At 35.5% G+C, this 21,747-nt stretch overlaps 1 protein-coding gene across 5 annotated transcripts in view; it reads left to right on the top strand.

The window, feature by feature from the left end:
- Positions 1 to 21,747, top strand: part of LOC115223946 (citron rho-interacting kinase) — a 366,166-nt gene that overhangs the window by 78,478 nt on the left and 265,941 nt on the right. For 4 of the 5 annotated variants that reach the window (XM_029794695.2, XM_036500033.1, XM_036500028.1 and 1 more), the window contains exons 1-2: positions 6,683 to 6,814; positions 15,127 to 15,338. In XM_029794695.2, the coding sequence (XP_029650555.1) occupies positions 15,137 to 15,338 (202 nt within the window). In that variant the 5' untranslated portion in view covers positions 6,683 to 6,814; positions 15,127 to 15,136. Of the gene's footprint in view, positions 1 to 6,682; positions 6,815 to 15,126; positions 15,339 to 21,747 lie in introns of those variants that run through there. The other variant, XM_036500031.1, reaches the window with a different exon arrangement.

Here is a 21,747-nt window from a genome sequence, read left to right as displayed (position 1 = left end):
AGGAATTGTTTCCTTTATAAAGCTTTTACATATTAAGGGAAACATTTTGAAATTACCACCTTCAGCTCTATTTCTCTAAATTACAACTTTCTTTTTAATGAAACCAACTTATGCCGAAGTGAGAATGTTTTCATCTCTACCTTGCATACTTGTGTTGACGCTACTAAGTTGTGCAAATATCTCTGTTAAATATTCCAGCTTGGAAACCCAAAATTCACATTGTAGATATTCCAAGAAGCATTCTTGTTTTTGTATACTGTCAGCTTAATGTGACAGCCCCATGAAGGGAATCATACTATTGCTATTTAGCCCTAGGAAGCAGCAACGCTTCCTGTCAGCCTTGACACATTTCTTGTGTCCTTATGTTTTCAATGGGGAGATAAGCACCTCCACCCAGCTAAGCCTGCATTCAGAGACTAGTTTCTGAGTCTTTGCTCATCATCAGTCTGGAGTAGCATGGCCGACTGGAAGCGTTGCTGCTTCCTAGGGCTAAATAGCAGTAGTATGATTCCCTTCATGGGACTGTCACATTAAGTTGACAGTATACAACTACTTTATTGTACCACTACTGCATAAATCTCTCTGAGATATTTAGAAATGTATTATTTCTATTCTTATTTTTCTTCTTTAAAAAATGCATGCAATTCTTCCTGGAGTTCAAGTATGCAACATAGCATCTTACCTTTTGAGAGCCATCTAACTTTTGTGTGTAAAAGTAAGCGTTCGTGTTGGGAAACCATATCAATACAAATTTGTTCAGATAAGCAACACTTCAATGGCCTACATTGTCATTCTCAGTACCAAATACAATGAATCAGAGATTTGCAGTCCACTTTCAATATAAAAGACAATAAGATCAGATATGTTGCAGAATATTTGAGGCTAAGTGTGGTTCAACATAACCTGAAGAACTAAGGCTCTGTAGGAATCTTAATAAAGGTTTCAAATTTTGGTACAAGGCCAGAGATTTTCAAGGGAGGGGCTAGTTGATTACATTTATCCCAGTGCTTGATTGGTACTTATTTTATGGACTTCAAAAAGATGAAAGGCAAAGTTGACCTTAGTAGAATTTGAACTCAGAATGTAAAGCTGGATGGAATGCCACTAAGCATTTTGCCTGACATGCTAACAATTCTGCCAGTTCACCATCTTGTAGGAATTTTAATATAGAAAAAGAAAACAGTTTGATCTATGTGATAGCATGATCTTGTTCAGATCATAGCAATCTGGAAAAAAGCATTATATATCCTTTATCATTTACTTCTTCCAGTCATTGGACTACAGCCATGCTGATGCACTGTCTTGAAAGGTTTGGTTGAACAAATCACCCCAGTACTTAATAAATAAGTCTGGTACTTATTCTACTGGTCTCATTTGCTGACCCACTAAGTTACAGGGATGTGAATAAACCAACTAAGGGGGAACACACTCAAGGCTTCTACACAGTTTCCATATACCAAATTCACTCACAAGGCCCAGGTCTAAAGTAAAGGATACTTTCCCAAGGTGCCATGTGGATGCAAATTGAGCTTCTTGACCTCAGTCATACCTGCACCTACACACACACACACACACACACACACATGGGAATCTCTTGCTTTACAGAAGTAATGTATTCCTGAAAATTTGGCTGTAACATGAAATTGTGTAATGCAAAATTAATTTTCCTATTGGTTTTCAATATTATCAAGTGAGAATGCATTCCTATAGACATTTTTTGATTGGGTGGGGAACCCACAAGAAAACAACAGAGAACAAGCAACACAATCACTTTTGTACATGAAAATAACTATTTCTAAACATACACAGTACAATATAGATAAAAATAAAACTATTTTACAAGGAATACGTTAGGGAATTATTAAAAATTATCTTGTAAGAGTACATTCCTAATACAAAAGATGTTGACTATTGTGTGAGGAGTGGTGGTGGAATGAGCATTAGCAGGAGGATGAGACAATATTTACTATTGTACAATATTTATTGTCTTATAATTCATTATCCTGAACATCAACTTGAGGGGTGAAGATCAAGATCTTATCCAAAGTCGTTTATGACACATCTCTTTGTACAGCTCAGTATAGGAACTGAGCTCATTGTAAACTCCTCTTGTAATTTTTATATTACATTCACAATTAGGATCATTATCAGCAAAAACCTGCAGATCTTCCTCTATAAGTGCCAATCCTTTAGCAATAATTTTTGTAGTCAATTTAAGTGGTGTAGATGGAACTTCCATTGTCTCATCTATATTCTCAACTTGTTCTTTTTCTAACAGCATCAGCTCCTCATTAGACAAACTTTCTCTCTAGGGTAGTATCAACTCAGACATATCATCCTCTATGACATCTTCAAATCCAACATCATTTGCAAGTGTCTCTATATCTTTCTGAATTTGATGTAGACTTTCTGCTTGAGGAAAACTCGTAATGTTACTGATACAGTCTGGCCATATATTTTTCCAAGCACTATTCAGAATTAAGGTTTTGCTTTATCCCATGACTTGGCTATATTATCCACAGCATCTATTATGTTGAATTTCTTCCAGAAATCTCCAATTGTAGGCTCATCTTCCCTGTCAGTTGCTTTCATAAGTTATTTAAAAGTTCTCATATGATATGCCTTTGTCAGACTTTCATCCATTGAAAATGAAGTTGTATTCTTGGGTATATGTTCTACTCTTGCATTATCAGAAACGTCATCTCAGTTTGCTGTGTGGTTTAGTGCATTGTCTAAAAGAAGCAATGTTTTGTTGGAAGTATTGCCTGGCACTGTAACTTTTTATGGCAGGACAAACCACTCTTTGAAAAGGTTCTTAGTTATCCATTCCTTCTTATTTTAAAGGTAGATTAATCTTTGTGTAACCTGTAAATGTCCTTTTCAGAGTGAGACATGGGTAGGTGTTTTCATTTCATTTCACTACTGGCATTTCCTCACGAAGGAAGCTTTAAATCTTGATGTTGATTTTTATTTTCTTCTTGAGAAATAAGAGTTCTAGCAGGTATGCATTTTCAGAAAAGTTGTATACTTGCCCTGGTGTTTAACTGCATTCAGCACTCATTTCCTTCAACTGCTCAAGATAATTTGTAGCAGCCTCTGTCATAGCTTGCAGTTTCACTAATCATTTTTATGTTGTACAATTTCACATTCTTCTTAAGCCTTTCAAATCAGCCTTTATAAGCCAAAAAGGGTTTTTCATTAGAAGTTTCACCTTTTTCTGCAAATTGTCATATAAACTTTAGGCTCTTTTTTTTTAATTACCACCATGTTTATCAGATCATTACACTGACTTTGATCAATGATCCATACAATCAAGTCATTCCATTTTAAGCATTATATTAGATCTATGGAAAAATAAGGTCCAGACAGTTAACAGAGTAGCTTCTTGAGCAATTGATATAATTTCCTGTCTGTTATCATGTATTGTTCCCACTGTAGATGTTACAAGATTTAATGTTTTGGCAGTATAACTTAGTTTTACTTTTGCATCAAGTCTTTTTAAACATCAAGTTTAATATCCAGTGTAAGCCCTTTACAGTTGCTTTTGCACTACCACCTTTACATCAACTTGATAGCTTCTTTCCAGACATCTTAAATGAAGGCAAATCCAACAGTAGTGGCAATAAATTATCTACAACAAATATGTAGTAAAAGGAATTGGCCCAGCAAAGATCTGATTTGTGAGAGTAGAAAATTGCCTTATTCCTATTGATGCAACGATGAAAATGAGATGAAACGGTGAAGGAGTGAGGAAGAGAAAACACTATGATTACAGTTAGCTGAAGGATTACCAGATTTTATTGTCAATTCATCCCTTATCCCTTGCATGTCTGACCTAAGACATAAACATATATCACTACCACCACCCCCACACACACACATACACACTTATGCACATGTGTTGGTGCACATGCTGATATCTTTTATAGCCAGTTGGATTCAAAAGGTGTGTTGGTAATGGGGGTGATATGGATTGCATTGCTATAGTTGTGACAATGGGCTGGTATTGTTGGTGGTGTGGTGGTCATATTGTTCTTGCTAACTGCATTGCTGTGGCTGTTTAGTCTTAAGTCAATCCTTATAGACCTAAGATCAAGGACATTTTATTCCACATTTAAAATACACTAGGATACCACATTATTTTTATTTGAAATAGATTTGCTTATCTACTTCATACAATATATTACTGTTGCTATTGATGGTTGTGCTCATGGTAATGATAGAAATGCACAGTACTTACAGACATATTCATATAAGTGTTTGTATATGTACCCACATTATGTACATTATTTATAAATGATTTAAGAAGAAAACTGGGTTTAAGAGGCATCAGATGTTGTGTGCAAGAGATAATTGCACTGATTTAAGTCATGTGATGCATATGGATGAGGATAGCTACATAAAGTGCCAAGCTCTAATTGTGGAGAAAACCTGTGGAAGGGTTAGACCCAAGAAGGTGTGGGACAAAGTGATGAGAAGGAATCTTCAGATGCTGGGAAATGACAAGGGATCAGGAGTTGTGGCAATTTGCTGTACTTGAGAAGATGCGTCAAACTAAGTAAAATCTCTGTCATCCATATATAAAGGCTTGTCCTTTACAGGTGGCAGTGCTGTGTAAACGCACCTGTGCCAGTGGCACGTAAAAAGCACACAACACACTCTGTAAAGGGATTGGTGTTAGGAAAGGCATCCAGCTGTAGAAACTATGCCACAACAAACAATTGGAGTCGGGACAGCTCCTTGGCTGGCCAACTCCTATCAGATCATCTAACCCATGCCACTATGGAAAACGGATGTTAAGCAATGATGGTGTGTGTGTGTGCATGCATGTGTATAACCTGATGATAGTTTTTCAAATCAAGAACTATATTTAACTAAAATGCAAGTGACCATTGAGCTAAGAAGGAAGTATAGTTTTAGATCATTAACAATTTAAAATTATGCAATATGAGTTTCTGTAGGAGCAAAATTACAGACCATATCCCGAAAGTAATGGTTCTACTTCGCAATTTCTGTAAGGTCAAATTCCTGTAACATGAGGTATGCCTGTACATATCGTGCTGAGTTTTTTTTCCTCTGATATTGGACTATCAAAGTTGTTGTAAGGTTTAACCCTTTAGCATTCACATTATTTTGTCAGAAGTAATGCTTATTTATTCACATTGTTTTGAATTAATCAATGCAGTTTCATGTAGCTTTGAGATTTTGATGAGGAAACTGTTACGTTTTAGAATGATATTGTAATGATATTAAATTTAGAATGATATTAAATGGTAAAGGGTTAATTTATTGGGCTACTGACCTCAATCACAATCTAACCTTGTTGCATTGCTCTACTTACTCCAGTGTACTTGGCTGAGAACAGGTGCCGTTTCCCTTTATGGATTGTTGGTTGGTTAGTGGGTGTTTGAAAATTATCTAATAAATATAAATTTCAAATTTGCAAAATTTATTCTTCTGATGTTTTTAGGAAATCTTTGGAAAGTGGCCAAAAAATCAAGTTTAAAAATACATAATTTTTGTTAACTTTATCCTTATTACCAAGGAATTTTACTGCATCCCTTTACCTTTCACTATAACACATACCAAAGAAGCAAGGAATAAAAAAAAAAAACAAATTCAAATATAATTTTGCTAGTCTTACAGCTAATTTCCTTTTTCTGTTAATCTAAGTTGAATCATCACTAGTGTTGTTGTTTTCATACCCACCACCACCACCACATTTATTATTAGTATTTTTATTTTTATCAATGAAGAAAGGTGTCTCTTGACACTGTATGTGTTAAGGAGAGAAAGTGGGAGGAGATGGTAGAAAACCAAAATATCAGCAGTTATGAAGGTCTGGAGGTCCTATATACACTGACTGCAGTGGAGGTGTAGCTGAAAAAAAAGTAATTTCTTGTATCTCATCGCTAAAAACATTAGGAATAGATTATAATGTTGCCCTGCCTGTATGTAGATCTAGGCATGCTTCTATAAAAAGAATAAAGGGTAGGAAAGAAAGAAGGAAGGAGAAAAGAGAGAGATTGGGGAAGAAGGCAAGGTGTGTTTGTGTGTGGATTACCTTTCTACACCTTTCTCTTGTTAAACATTATTAATATAACAACATAATATAATCCAGTTAGGCTTTCATTTTTGCATGTAAAGGTAAATCAAAGAATACCTTGAAAACTTTCAGAACTGCAAAAGTATTTAGAATGGTGTGTTTGTCAAATTGCTGTGCTACCAGCACTCTTGCACAGAAAGGTTCCACCAGCATTTATGCTGCTGCTGCATCTCATATAGCCTAACTTTTACTTTTCCCTACTAAAATCACGTTCCTACTCTTTTTTTCTCTCTCTCTCTCTCTTTTTTTTTTGAGTGTTGCATACCTGAGCATCATTTTATTTATTTGTTGTTAAAGAAATTTACATAACAGACCACTTTGTGTGAGTGTATGTGTGAGTGTATGTTGACGGATGTCTCAGTTATTTTTACTGAGGGTTCTGAAATCAGCTTTGAGAGAGAGAGGGAGAGAGAGAGAGATATGTATATGTGTTGGGGTGAGGGAGGTGTGTTTGCGTGGAGGCGGAGGGGGATGAGATGGGTGGGGGTGCCATATGTACCATAGTATATTACTTATCTTCACTGTCCTTTTGTAATAGGATACCTTTTTAAGTGCAAATCAACAAGCAGCTTTATAACAGGGGGAAAAACAGTCTGACTATAAACCGCATTCTGTAACATCTCTTGTCAGATGGGCCTCCAGCACAAATGCTTCAAAATGACTTGCTAGCAGTTAGGATTTTACACACAGATTTCATTAATTTTAATAGTAAGTTATTGAAAAAATGCTTTCACTTTTCCAATTACCTTCTATGTTTATTTAGGCCTTTATGTTTCAAAATAGAATTTCTTTTGGTTGTTATTAAATTACTGTTTAACGTTCTTAAGAAAGGTGTCACTGTTTGTCCTTAGTTTTTATATTTTATTTTATATATACTTAATGCATATGCATACACATACCTTGTTTCACTTACACACTTGCAAACTTTTTTTTTATTGTAAATATGTACATGCACAATCACATAGGTATGTGGGTGTCTCTCTATGTATGTATACACACACATGCAAAGTCACATAGGATGTGTATACATACATACATACAGATTTGCATGGTATATACTGTTTGATAATGTATACACTTTGTGTATGTATATATGCACATAAAAATTTGTATGGTATATACTGTTTGACAATGTGTACACTTTATGTATGTATATACAGTTGTATGTGCATATTTATATATGCATACATACTCACATTGGCCTGTTTTGTTTTGAAAATTTTAGTTTTAATTATTGTTGAACTTTTAGTTACTATTATTGATGGAAGGCAAATTGAATAGAAATCTATTGATCCAATGTGGGTTTTTTATTTTTATTTATTTATTTTTTCCTACTATTTTTCTAATCAATTTATTATTTCATCTGTTGTTGCAGACATGATGTTATCTTAATTAAGTACTTAACTGTAATCATTTTCTTTTTGAATTTAATCTTATATAGTTTTTTTTTTCATTGTCTTCAGGATCTTTGTCATCCAAGGCAATTCAATATTCGGTTAGAATAGTTTCAGTTTCATTTTCAAATTGAACTTTCATTACTTTTATTTTCTGCTTTCTTTGTGTGATTTATTATTATTAATATTATTATTATTATTATTATTATTATTGGCTGGTAGAATCACTAACATGTCAGATAAAATGCTTGTGGCATTTCTTCCATTTCTTTATGTTCTGAGTTCAAATTCCATGAAGGTCGACTTTGCATTTTCATCCTTCCAGGGTCGATAAAATAAAGTACCAGCCTAGTACTGGGAACTAATGTAACTGTCTTACCCCTTCCCTCAAAATTCCTGGCCTTGTACCTATATTAGAAATGATTATCATTATTAAAGTAGCAGCTGGCAGAATCATTAGTATGTCAGACAGAATGCTTAGTGACATTTCATCCATCTTTACTCTCTAAATTCAAATTTGGCTTTTGCCTTTCATTCTTTCATGGTCGATAAATTAAGTACCAGTTAAGCACTAGGGTCAAATTAATCAACTAGCCCCTTCTGCCAAAATTTCAAGCCTTGTGCCTATACTATAAAGTATTAAGCTGACAGAATCATTGGAGCATTGGAAAAATTACTTTGTAGTATTTGTCCCAGCATTTTACATTTTGAGGTCAATTTTGCCTTTCATCCTATTGTATGTGCTGGGGTTAATGGTATCAACTAATCCCTTCCCTTCAAATTGTTGGCCATGTACAAGAGTGGTTAATAAAGAAATCATTATTATTATTATTATAAGAAATTTTTTCTCTCCCCTCCCTCCATACTGTATTGGATTTTTATTGACTATTTAAACTTGAATTTTTGATTTCAGGAAAACTGGAAATCTAAATATTGAAGATTGAACTCATTGATTGATTATATTGATTGCATTGTCAAACATGAATGCACTGCAGTTAGTATATGCATGTATTCATTGACTGTGTATTTAGATACACAGAAGAGCTTTGAAATTGTCTATACATTGTGAATTTTCTTATTCCAATGGGAAAAATCTTTCAAAAATAAAACTTTACCATCAACCGATTGTAAAATAACCTTTAATGTTTACTTTGAACTGACATAAAATTTAGATAACAATAAAAGTATAAAAGTATTTTTTTTTTTTTAGTTCCTATGGGCTTTTAAAATATTATTCAATGTCATTCTCTAATTTTGTTCAACCTCTATTTCCTCTATAACACTTAAATCACTTATCTTTCTGTTGCTATAGTTGTCTAAGTCTTTGAGAGCTTGTTGTTGCTAATCCTTATATCTTGACTCAGATTTTCTTCATGTTCTATATTTACTTTTACTCCTTCAACACCTTAGCTGGTTAATTATGTATCTAATTATTTATTATTTGTTTGTGCATTTTTTTCGTTTGCTATACTTCAAAAAAAAAAAAAAGAAGGAAAAGGAAAAAATTCAAAATTGTTTTGGTATTTTTTTTTAACTCTTTCCTTTTTATCCTTGATTATATTTCTTATCATTCTCTTGCTTTCCCCATTCTCCATTTATTTTATTTTTAGGTGCATTCTTGGGTAACAATTTCTATTTTCGAGGTGGCTTGTAAAAGTGAGAGAGAGGGAGAAGGGAAGAAGAGAGGGTCAAAACTCACTCAGTCTTTCATGAGAATGCATTGTTTACCTTTCTTTTTTCATCTTCTTTGCTGGTGTCAAGTTTACATAGGATTCTTTTGTTCTTTCATTATTTCTGTTATTTTTAATCACTAATTATGTTTAATATTTAAACTCTCACAAACGTGTCATCTCAGGATGGAAAAGTTTTAAAGAATTCAGAATCATAATTTGCACTGAAGACAAATGTTATGGAAGATCTCTTTTAGGTTTACTTATTATGGGATGAACACAGGTAAAAATAATAAAAAAAAAAAAAATGTAAGATAGCAGTTGTCTTAATAATGCAGAAGGTTTTATGAGGAGGTAGCTGCAAGCAGTGCCACATACATCTAAGAAAAGCTTTAGGTTAACATGCTTGTAAAGACAAATGCTTTCTAGTAGTTGTATAATGTTTAGTCTGTAAGCAAATGCAGGAGAGGAGGGCAAGAAATGAAAGATTCTTAATTTTTTTGTGTTATTTTCATAATTTTTTAATTAATTTTGTTTTCAAAAAATTACATCAAATGTCTGATTACTTTTGGTCTTTTTAAGTAAGAAATCTAGAGAAGACTATCCATTTTTAATATGTGAGTCATGCAAGCTCATTGTATGTGTGTGAACTTTTTAAACACATTATGGCTGTGTGGTTAACAAATTTGCTTCTCAACCACATGTTTTTTTTTTTTTTTAGTTAAGTTCCAGTGTATGGGACATTTGGCAAGTGTCTTTCACTATAATCCCTGGCTGAGTAAGCCTCATGAATAGATTTGGTTGATGGAAATTGAAAGAAACGTGTGTGTGTGCTGACATCACATGATAGTTATGAGTGTCACTGTCATACAGTATTATTCATTTCCAATATTCTACAAAAATGTCTGGCCAAAGGGGGAAATATTATCTTGCTGAGAAACTGGTGAGAGTTGGTGACAAGAAGGGTATCTGGCAGTAGAAAAACTGCCTTAATTCTGACTCATGCAAGTATGGAAAAGCAAATGTTAACTTGATGATGATGAGTGTATTTTCTATATGACATGGATTGGTTGAATGAATTTCCCTGTCCTTTTTCTGTTCTTTCATTAAATCCAGCTCTGTTGTCAACACTACTACAATTCAAACAACTATTTTTATTATTAACTTGTCAAGAAACTAATTTCATGATAAATATTAAACATTAATTTCAAAATTACATAATTTTCTGTAGTTTTAGTTTTGTGTATGGTTTGTTTCATACCACTGATGTGTTAATTTAATTGCAGTTGTGCTGTTAGAATATTTAGTTTGTATTTTTTCTCACACTTGTATTGATGTTTTTCCTTAAGCAACTAATAAATATTTCAGCTGATGAGATTTATCATCCTGAGTTGTATGAATATGAAGTCAAGCTTGTATGTAAATGTTGATTTTTAAACACATCAGAGCTTACCTATAAAAGATGGTCATTGTCATCATCACTGTCTTTTAATGTCTATGTTTCATTGGTTGGACAGTTAGACGGTATCCAACTAGTTTGAGGACTACATCATGATTCAATGTCTGCTTCAGTGTGGTTTCAACAGTTAGATAGCCATCCTAGTGCCAACCTGTTTACAGAATGTACATGGTGCTTTTTTTTTTCATGGTACTAGCACAAGTGAGGTTGTCATACACTTGCAAAACTTAAATCTTCAACTGAGTGAAGCTACAGTTGAGAGGCAGGAGGCTTTATGCTAGACCTGGATGTTAAAGTATGAGAGCAGGAGCCAGAATAATGAGGTGTGAACATGGAACGCGAAGGTATAAATTGTAGAAGTGAGTGAGGATAGAACAAGTGGTGTGGGTTATATACAAACTGAAAATATTAGCTTAGCTCCACATGCATAAATCAAGTTCTGTAGAGTATGTTTTTTTTTGGGGGGGGGGGGGTTTATAACCAAATATACTTGTCTTTTGATACAAGTGTTTTTAAGAATACAGTGAGTTATCCAATATCATTTCCATTGATGGAAACATTCCTGGAGCTCTTTTTGGGGGGATAGCTAGCAGCTGCCTCATTGCATTATCTTGGATTTCCTCAATGTCTAGAAATCTTGTTCCGTTCAAGCGTTGGTTTTGGGATCATAGCCATAGACATACAATTCACCACCTGTTTTTGTCTTTGACACATTGAAGATGATCCTGCGCAGCTGAAACCTGACCTTCAATTTTGAGACAACTACACTCTACACACTTTACTTCCAAGCACTGCTATAAACAATGGAAGTGAGCAAGAACATTATAACTTAATGTGCATGTGTTACAGAGTTCAAAGTCAATGTGCCAAGGGGTTTCACTCTGCATACTTTAGCTCTGTTGCTATAGCAACAGTCCTGATACTTTTTGATCAGGCTTCATATATATGTTTTAGTTTAATTGTATTTTTAAGTCATTAGTATAATTTTAATGGAGTGGTTGTTTTAGAATTGTGTCAACATTGATGTATTTTGTTGAGTAAAGCTGACTTGTAGTACCAACCTTTAATTTTAGTTCATATTCTATTATCTGTGAATAAGTTGTATATAAATTAGTTACATAAAAGAACAAGCATGTCAATGAAAATTGTTGCAAACCTGACTTGAAATTGATAAATTAGGGAGTTTTCAAAACTGAAGCATGTGTGGGCTGTCAGCATTTAATTGGGTTGGAGAGAAGACAGTTGACAGGTTGTGAAATCTGAAAGAAGCAGCTCATTAGAGATACCCTAATGATTGGAAAATAGGTTATGAAATAGGACAAGAAGTGGCTACTACTGGCAGCTCATATATATATATAGCTTTACATTTTAAGTCTCACAACTCTTGGTAGTAACTGAAAGAAATCTTCCATAAAGTGATTTGAAAATATGCAGTTGCTAACAAGAACTATCGTTAAGAATTATTGATCATTTCCTGAAAATAAATACTCAAAAATCAAAAATGAAGTATTTCTTGTATTTTACTAAAAGAAAAAAATATTTTTTAAAGACTGTAATTGAAATAATTTTGTGGCTTTCAATTTTAGGTTATATATCCAAAATTTGTTTAATGATTTAGAATATTTTTCTACTATTTCAACTATCCTTTAAAAACAAGACCTGAAAAAAAAAAAAAAAAGGTTGTGGGGGAGTGCCTGACTTGTTTTCAACTTTGTTAATAGCTAATGAAGTAGCTTCGTTATTTCACGTTATTAAAAAGTAAATAATAGAAATATTAAAATTACTAAGTCTCTCTAAAAGAGAACAACGGCAGCGTTCCCGGAAAATATTAGTTATCGCCATACTAATATGGCATTCTTATAAAAATAAGAATAAAGCTGACCGCTTATTAGCTCCATGAGGCCATCGCCTTAAGTTAGCTATTTGATACACAAACTGTATCCATATAACCTTTGAACAAGGGAGGTCAGTCGCTCCACACTACTTGGCCGGCAGCTACAGACGCGTTTCGGGGTATTGCCCCTTTTCAATGCAGCGTAGCCAAACCAGTAGGTGTCACTTCTGACAATCTCTGTTCAAAGGTTTTATTTACCTAGCTTCGGTGGAATACATCCACTTGTTTTCAATAATAGAAATATTAAAATTACTAAGTCTCTCTAAAAGAGAACAACGGCAGCGTTCCTGGAAAATATTAGTTATCGCCATACTAATATGGCATTCTTATAAAAATAACAATAAAGCTGACCGCTTATTAGCTCCATGAGGCCATCGCCTTAAGTTAGCTATTTGATACACAAACTGTATCCATATAACCTTTGAACAAGGGAGGTCAGTCGCTCCACACTACTTGGCCGGCAGCTACAGACGCGTTTCGGGGTATTGCCCCTTTTCAATGCAGCGTAGCCAAACCAGTAGGTGTCACTTCTGACAATCTCTGTTCAAAGGTTTTATTTACCTAGCTTCGGTGGAATACATCCACTTGTTTTCAATAATAAAAATATTAAAATTACTAAGTCTCTCTAAAAGAGAACAACGGCAGCGTTCCCGGAAAATATTAGTTATCGCCATACTAATATGGCATTCTTATAAAAATAAGAATAAAGCTGACCGCTTATTAGCTCCATGAGGCCATCGCCTTAAGTTAGCTATTTGATACACAAACTGTATCCATATAACCTTTGAACAAGGGAGGTCAGTCGCTCCACACTACTTGGCCGGCAGCTACAGACGCGTTTCGGGGTATTGCCCCTTTTCAATGCAGCGTAGCCAAACCAGTAGGTGTCACTTCTGACAATCTCTGTTCAAAGGTTTTATTTACCTAGCTTCGGTGGAATACATCCACTTGTTTTCAATAATAGAAATATTAAAATTACTAAGTCTCTCTAAAAGAGAACAACGGCAGCGTTCCCGGAAAATATTAGTTATCGCCATACTAATATGGCATTCTTATAAAAATAAGAATAAAGCTGACCGCTTATTAGCTCCATGAGGCCATCGCCTTAAGTTAGCTATTTGATACACAAACTGTATCCATATAACCTTTGAAGCTAGGTAAATAAAGCCTTTGAACAGAGATTGTCAGAAGTGACACCTACTGGTTTGGCTACGCTGCATTGAAAAGGGGCAATACCCCGAAACGCGTCTGTAGCTGCTGGCCAAGTAGTGTGGAGCGACTGAAATCCCTTGTTCAAAGGTTATATGGATACAGTTTGTGTATCAAATAGCTAACTTAAGGCGATGGCATCATGGAGCTAATAAGCGGTCAGCTTTATTGTTATTTTTATAAGAATGCCATATTAGTATGGCGATAACTAAAAAAGTAAATAAATAAATAAAAATACCAACAGCAGCATTCACAACTTTTTAAAATTACTACCAGTTGAAAGTCAATGAAGGGACTATATGCTCCCTACCCAACCAATCATCCCCCACCCCTGTCCATTGTATCATTGTTATATTCTGCTGTTCTTCATCCCCATGCATCATTGAATACCTACTCTTTATTCACCATTAGATAATACATCCTTCAACACTTGTCCTTTATTGTATTCACACATACCTCACCCAGTCCCCATCTCTCACTATCCCATACACTCTTTCAATCTCTACCTCCCCACACTTCTAGTTCTTCTGTTCCAACTCACAGCTACTCACCACATACCTTGAGGGTCCATACAGACACCTCATTGCTACTATTAACTCTTCCCCACTCCACTCATTCCCATCCTCTCTTCTAAAATGTGAGTGGTCACATAATTTACTTCTCCACAGCAAGGAACCTGTTCCGTTCCGTTCTGTCCCCATCCCGCAACCATTCATCTACTAGCATAAAGCCACCTCTCCCAGGGCTTGTAGTTTTGCAATATAGATAGTGATCTCACTAGTGCTGGTGGTGTGAAAAAATGCACCCAGCACTCACTGTAAAGTGGTTGGCATCAGGAAGGGCATTCAACTAGAGAAACCATGCCAAAATTGGCAGTTGAGGACAATGTAGCCCTTTGACCCATTTGATTCTGTCAAACCTACCTGTTGCCAGCATGGAACATGGATGTTAAATGATTAAATGATGATGATTTCTCATACCTACCCACATGCCCAGCTTTTACTTTCATTTGCCAATATTTTCCTCAGATGTTCAATGATTTTTCACTTGTAGCTGCAAATGTTTGCACTATTCCTTCACTGAAATAATTTCTAAATAACATTCATTTACAACAAATTAACATCCCAATACTTCAGGGGCAAATTTGATCTTGAGATAAATGGATAAGCTTTCAATACAATGCAAACTCAACTAAAAGCATTTGCTGTTCAATTATATGCCTTTGTATAATAACTTCTGTTTACTCATCTGAAGAAGGGGGAAAAAAATCTGTTCATCAATTAGGAAATTTTTTTTATATATTAAAGTCATCTTATAAAGACTTTGCATTACTTTTCTTTATATATTTTATTATTGTTATTCATTTGTTATTACTATTATTTTTTTTCTTTTAGCGAAATCAAAATGGATAATGAAAGTATGGATTCGATTACGAGTCGAATCCAAAAACTGGAGAAGCTGATGCAAGGAGAAATCCAAGAGGCTGGCATATTGGATACATTAGTGAACCATCAGGGACTCTTGGATTGTTTATATGTTTTATTTAATGAATGCCAGACACAAAACTTATTGAAAAACAAATATGTTTATGAGTTTGTGAAGAAATGTAAGTATTGTTCAATCTTTGTTCATGTTTATTCAATTCTGTTTGATAGAAAATACACTGAGATTTAATATGATCAACTGGATGTGTGTGTATGTGTATATATATATATATATATATATATATATAATCAATAAAGGGGAGGAAATGGTTTACTTTTGGTGAAACACTAAATAGTTATCCTTCCTTTCCCCCCTCCCCAATCAAAAGTTTTTCAATTTACTAGCTGTTTGCATTCTTTCAATTCTCATTCTTCCTACTGAATTAATCATTTGGTTTAGAATAACATCTCTTAGCTTTTCCATTCTAGCATGTTAGGACAGTAAATATTTCAACTCTAAAATTAAGCTGAATTAACATGATTCACAAACTGTTTTGGTTACTTTGCTAAAGGAAAGGTAAATTCCTAATCGTCTTTTATTACCCAATTGTATTAGACCAACATGAGTTGGTCTGTTGTTGTGGAACAGTTTGTTTGCATTATCATTATTGTCATTGTTTTAACATCTACTTTTCCATGCTCACATGGCTCAGACAGAATTTGTTGAGACAGATTTTCTGTAGCCTGATGCCTTTCTTGTCACCAGCCTGTGAATATTGTCACCAACATGTTAATATTCACCAACCCTGACCTGTTAATATTCTCTCATGGCATTCATGCAAGGTAGGAAACAAAAGGACACTACTTGTATGATGGTGACACTCGCCTACAACTATCATGCAATGTCAAGGCAAGTAGACAATGATACGCATGTGGCTGGGGATTTCAATGGGCATGTTGGACTGTAGACTGGTATCTTCCATGGTGTCCATAGAATTGGTCCCTGAAATGAAGAGGAAATGAGGCTACTGGAGTTCTGTGATACAAACAACTTATTGATCTGCAACACCAACTTCAGGAAGCCAGCCAGCCATTTGATAACCTACCATTCAGGTGATTGTGCTAGCCGGATTGATTACATTCTCACCAGCCAATGGGATGCATGGTTACTCTTAAATACAAAGACCCTCCTTAGTGAAGAATGTACTCCCTAACATAAACTAGTTATTAGTAATTTTAGACTCCTGGCCAGAAGGATGCCAAGAAGCAAACCAATCTGGAAAAGAAAGATTTGGAAGTTTAAAGACCTTTCATATGGTCAGAGATTTAGGAACATCCTAATTGAGAAATCTGATGAGAGGGAGGAGACCGATGCAGTAAACAGGGCCATTAGAGAAAAGAAACAGGCTTGGAAGAGTGGGGGAGAAGCAGAGAACTGTATCAGATAGCCAGAAGGGAAGCTAGGAGACAGGTGTATATCTAGCCAAGGGAGATGCAGAAAAGAAGTTCGCCTATGTTTAGCAATGAAAGGACCAAAAAACTGAAGTGTTTTGGATTGCAAGACAGTGTGTGAGAGAAAATCGTGATGTCATAGGAGAGAAATGTGTCCTCATGGATGATGGTGCACTTGCATTAAATAATTCTGCAAAGTGGCTTGGAAATGCCATTATGAAAGACTGTTGAACGTGGGAAATGAATGGGAGGAGCAGAGTCTGCTGAATGTTGACCCAATTGAGGGACCAGCTGCCTGAATCGACAGTTCCTTGGTAGATAAAGCAATTAGGGATATGAAGGAAAAGTCACCCCCCCCCCCCCCGGCCCATCAGGAATCATTGCTAAGATGCTTAAAATATCTGGCGGTGTGGGTTATGGTCTAGTCACCCGTATTGTAAGTCAGGTGGTTCACAAAGGAGTCATAACCAATGACTGGTGTAGCAGCACCATAGTCAACTGCTACAAAGGTAAAGGTGATGCCTTAGATAGAAATAATTACTGAGATATCAAATTGTTGGATCAGATGATGAAAGTTATGGAGAGAGTCATAGCCCAACTAATTAGGGAGAGAGTTAGCTTAGATGAGATGTAGTTTGATTTTGTGCCAGGGAGAAGCACCATTGATGCTGGTAAGGCAGTTGCTGGAGAAATACATAGCCAAAGATAAACCTCTGTACTTGCCCTTTGTTGACTTGGAGAAAGCCTTTGACAGGGTCCCCCAATCCATTATCTGGTGGTCAATGCTGAAACTAGGGATAGATGAGTGGTTGGTGAGAGCTGTACAATCTATGTACAATAATGCTACTATTAAGGTGAGGGTTGGTAATGAGTACAGCAAAAGAATTCAGGGTACAAGTAGAAACTCCATATTAAGGCTTTGTGTCAGTCAAAGCCTTGAGGGTGGATTTGATAGATGGAGACTGAAAAAAAAACCTATCATATATTATCATTTATTATCAGTATTCCATGCCAACATGGATTGGCTGGTTTGATAGGTCTGAAAACTGCATTGTCCTCCATTGTTTGATTTGGCATGGTTTCTGTGGTTGGATCCTTCCTCCTGCCAGCCACTTTACAGAATGTGATAGATGCTTTTTTTCTTAGCATCATTACAAGTGAGGTCACTATGCAGCCTTCAACTGAGTGGGCTACATCAGGGAAGGCAATGACTTTATACTATAGGATGAAGTAAGAGAGAAGGGCCAGACCAGAACAGGTTTCTTGCTGTAGGGGAGCTACACGGCTACTTTCATTATATAATAGAGGTTGAGAGTGTAACTGGGTAGACGGTGGTGATGAGGTGTTGGGATGAACCCTCAAGACACAAGTTATGTAAAAGGGAAGTGAGAAAAAGAAGTGTGGCTAGGGTAAAGTTTGTAGAGTGTATAGGAGAAGAAAAGATGGTTACAGATAGGGAGTAGATGAGAGGGTGAATATTGTGAAGTTTTTTGGGGGTGGGGGTTTCATGTTTTACTTTCTGAAGAACAAGAATGAAAACCTGTTGCTCAAATAGAGTACATGGATAGGAACAGTGGGCTGACTCACTAATTTAGTAAAAATTATTCACATAGTTTCAACTTTTTACCATATATTAATTGAAATACTGCATTTTCTTGCTTGGGGCATCATAAATTAAATGTTAATGACTGAGTTTGTGTCAAGAGGGCAGTAAGCTTTGTCTATCTAGTGTTGGGTGTTTTGTTTCTTCCTTTTGAGTTTGAGGCAATGTTATCATCATCTATTAACCATACTGGTATGGGTTAGGTGATTCATCGCTGTTTGAGTATGATTCAGAGTTACTGCCTTCCTAGGTGGTTTGGAGGGCTGCCTATGTCTTGCTTACAAATCTGTTTCTTTAGGTGGTGTTGGTCTAATGCTATTCTATGTTATATGAGTAAATATCAGCAGATGATGGAATGGAGAGGTACATCATAAATAGATGAGAGGTTGTTAAGGAGAATTGAAGAAGCCATTGGGAGAGGACAATGATGTAATTCTTATTTACTGGAATACATATAAATATCTGGAAAGATACAGCTGTAAGTTTTAACCAAGAAAAATCAAGCCTCAACTCCACAACTCAAACAAGAAAATGTATACTGATTAATATTGTTTAAACCACCACTGACTACAAGTATGATTTGTGAACAGCCAGATCCACCTCAGACTTACTGTCTTATATATAAGTTGTTGCTTTCCTTTAAGAACTTAAGCCAATGCAATGTTATTGTTTTCAATTGTATCTGTCATGAGAATTTAACTAAAGTTACCTTTCATTGGAATTTACTCTTACATTGCTTTATCATATTTTGCAATAATGAAGCTGACTCCAGTTTATAGTCTGTCAAGTCAGGCATACTTCATAACACTCAACACTTACTATCTGTGTTCCATGCTGGCATGGGTTGAATGGTTTGATAGGATCTGATGGGTCCAAGGAGTATACAATGCTCTACTGTCTACTTCAGCTTTAAAGGCTAGAAACCCTTCTAAATGTCAACCAGTTTACAGTGTTTACTTGCTTTTTTCATGCCACCCACGCTTGCAAGGTTGCCATATAGCATACAGGACCATGAACCCTGAGAAAGGCAGCTTTTTACTGGGAGATGAAGGGATTAAACTTCATGGTTGGGTTATGTCTTTCATACTTTCTCTTCTGGACATGAATAACTTAATCACTACCACTTGTAAGCATGTTTGTGTGTGTGTGTGTGTGCGCGCACACACACACACACACACCACACACACACCTATAATGAAACACAGATCCTATGTGTGTCTCTTATCGATTTGCAGTCGAGATACCTCACACCAAATTTGCATTACCTCCATGTACTTTGACAACATTGAGTACTGAATGGGAGAAATAGCTAGTTTTCTTCAGCAACACTCAGACATAAACAACCTTAGGCTCCATCCTTCTTATTCATGAACAACACAGCTAAAGTGCTCAAACTCACTGCAAATACTATGTCCTGTAACTTCCAATCTTTCATGGGTAAAACATGTTTAAAACATTGCTTCTACTTCATCTCTAATCAGTTGTTGACACTATAAAACTCAAGTGAAGTACTTATTCGCACACTTGGGACAATTCAATCTCTCTCTCTCTCATATGCAAGCATGGCTGTGTGGTTCGGAAGTTTGCTTCCCAACTGTGTGTTTTTCAGTTCAGTTCCACTGTGCAACACATTGGCAAGTGTTTTCTACTATTTATGCACATACTGACAATCATAAAGATAATACATACCTATTTACAGATCTCAGCATTTGTGTTGTAAACTTTCAACTAAACATTGTATATACTAAGATATTTATAAAAAAAACATAAATTCAGAAAGAAATAGAGAGAGAGAGACAGAGAGATAATGAGATAGTGAGATAGCTAAAGCAGTGATGACTGCATAAACTTTGCTGTGTTTCATATTGTTCCTTCTCCCTTTCCATCTCTGTATCACTTTCATTCTTTCAATGTTCTGTTTCTTCTCTTACTTGTTTATTTCAATTCTCACTCTTACTCAGTCTTTCACTTCTCTCTCTCATTACAGCCCTAAGCTAGCTTTACCACTCTCTATTTTCACTCCTACTCCCTGACATTTCAGTATAAACATCACCAACCCTACCACCATCATCATTTACCATTATCATATCTTATTTTTATATTCTCTTACTTTTACTCTCTATATATTTTAGTACTTCTCTCTTTATAAATCTTTCTTCATTCACCATTATCAACACCACCATGCCTGCCCTCTGCTACCGTAACTACCATCTGTTTACTTTTTGCTCTGTTTTAGTTACTTCCCTTATCATGATGTACAAGGTAGATAGGAACATACTATTGTATGGATATCTAGATTGTTGATATTTACAATCATAAATTCCTCATAAATTTATATTCTTGTTGATCCTTCAAAACAAGATGCATTATCTTACTATATTTAGGCATTAGTAGAATTATGAGTTTATGTGACTGGCAAACTATGATGTGGTCAAGACATTGTGGACACTACTTGTGGTTTTGTGTTCAATTCCCACTGCATGACACCTTGAATAAGTGTCATCTACAATGCTTTCAGGTTGACTAATACCTTGTTAGTGAAATTTTATTGATGCAAACCCATTGTGTATGTGTTTGTCTCTGTGTATCTTTTTGATATCACTTGGGTAGCAGTGATATATGTTTATGTCCTGCATAATCATTATGTTCCACACTTTATTTTGAAAACAAGCAAGATTTGGTGACAGGAGGGGCACCAGGATATAGAATATTTGTTCAGTCAATTCTGGCATGAAAAATGTGGATGTAAAAATATTATTTTAAGGTCCATTTTTCTATGTTTTCATAGGCCAGACAGAATTTGTTAAGGCTGATTTTCTTTGACTAGATGTCCTTCCTGTCACTGATCGTCACCTGTTTCTAAGCAAGACATTTCCCCATTGCCAGAAATGTTTTTCACAGAAGATTGGAAATGAACGACATTGTGTGTATGATGGTGACACTTGTTTACAACCATCATGTGTTGTTGAGACAAGACTATGCATGCATGCACACACACACACACACACACACACACACACATATACAATGGGCTTCTTATAGTTTCCATCTACCAAATCTACTTACAAATCTTTGGTTGGCTCTGGGCTATAATAGAAGACACTTGCCCAAGGTGCAACACAGTGGGACTGAACCCGGAATCACATGGTTGGGAAGCAAGCTTCTCAGTCCTGCACGTATGTGTGTGTGTATGCACACACACACACACACACACACACATATATATAATACATATTTATATTTAACTCTTCTTATTCTAGTTAGAATTTAAAAAAAGAGATGGAAAAAATCCAGGTGCCTGATAACATGGTAACAAGATATGAGCTAAAACTGTGATAGAACTACAAAGTCAGGAGAGAAGGCAGTATGATCCATTGGTTGTGTGCTCTCAGTTTGCATGGAAACCATTGTTGTAAGGAAGTGTTTCCCAAACTTTTCACACTAAATTGCAATATCGTCCACCTGTGTTAACCCCCCACCCTGACACTAAATTCCCTAGGAGAACCTCATTTAACACACACACTATATCATAGACT

This window comes from Octopus sinensis, linkage group LG2, assembly GCF_006345805.1.
Source record: "Octopus sinensis linkage group LG2, ASM634580v1, whole genome shotgun sequence".
NCBI lineage: Eukaryota > Metazoa > Mollusca > Cephalopoda > Octopoda > Octopodidae > Octopus > Octopus sinensis.
This window is presented reverse-complemented; position numbering and strand designations above follow the sequence as displayed.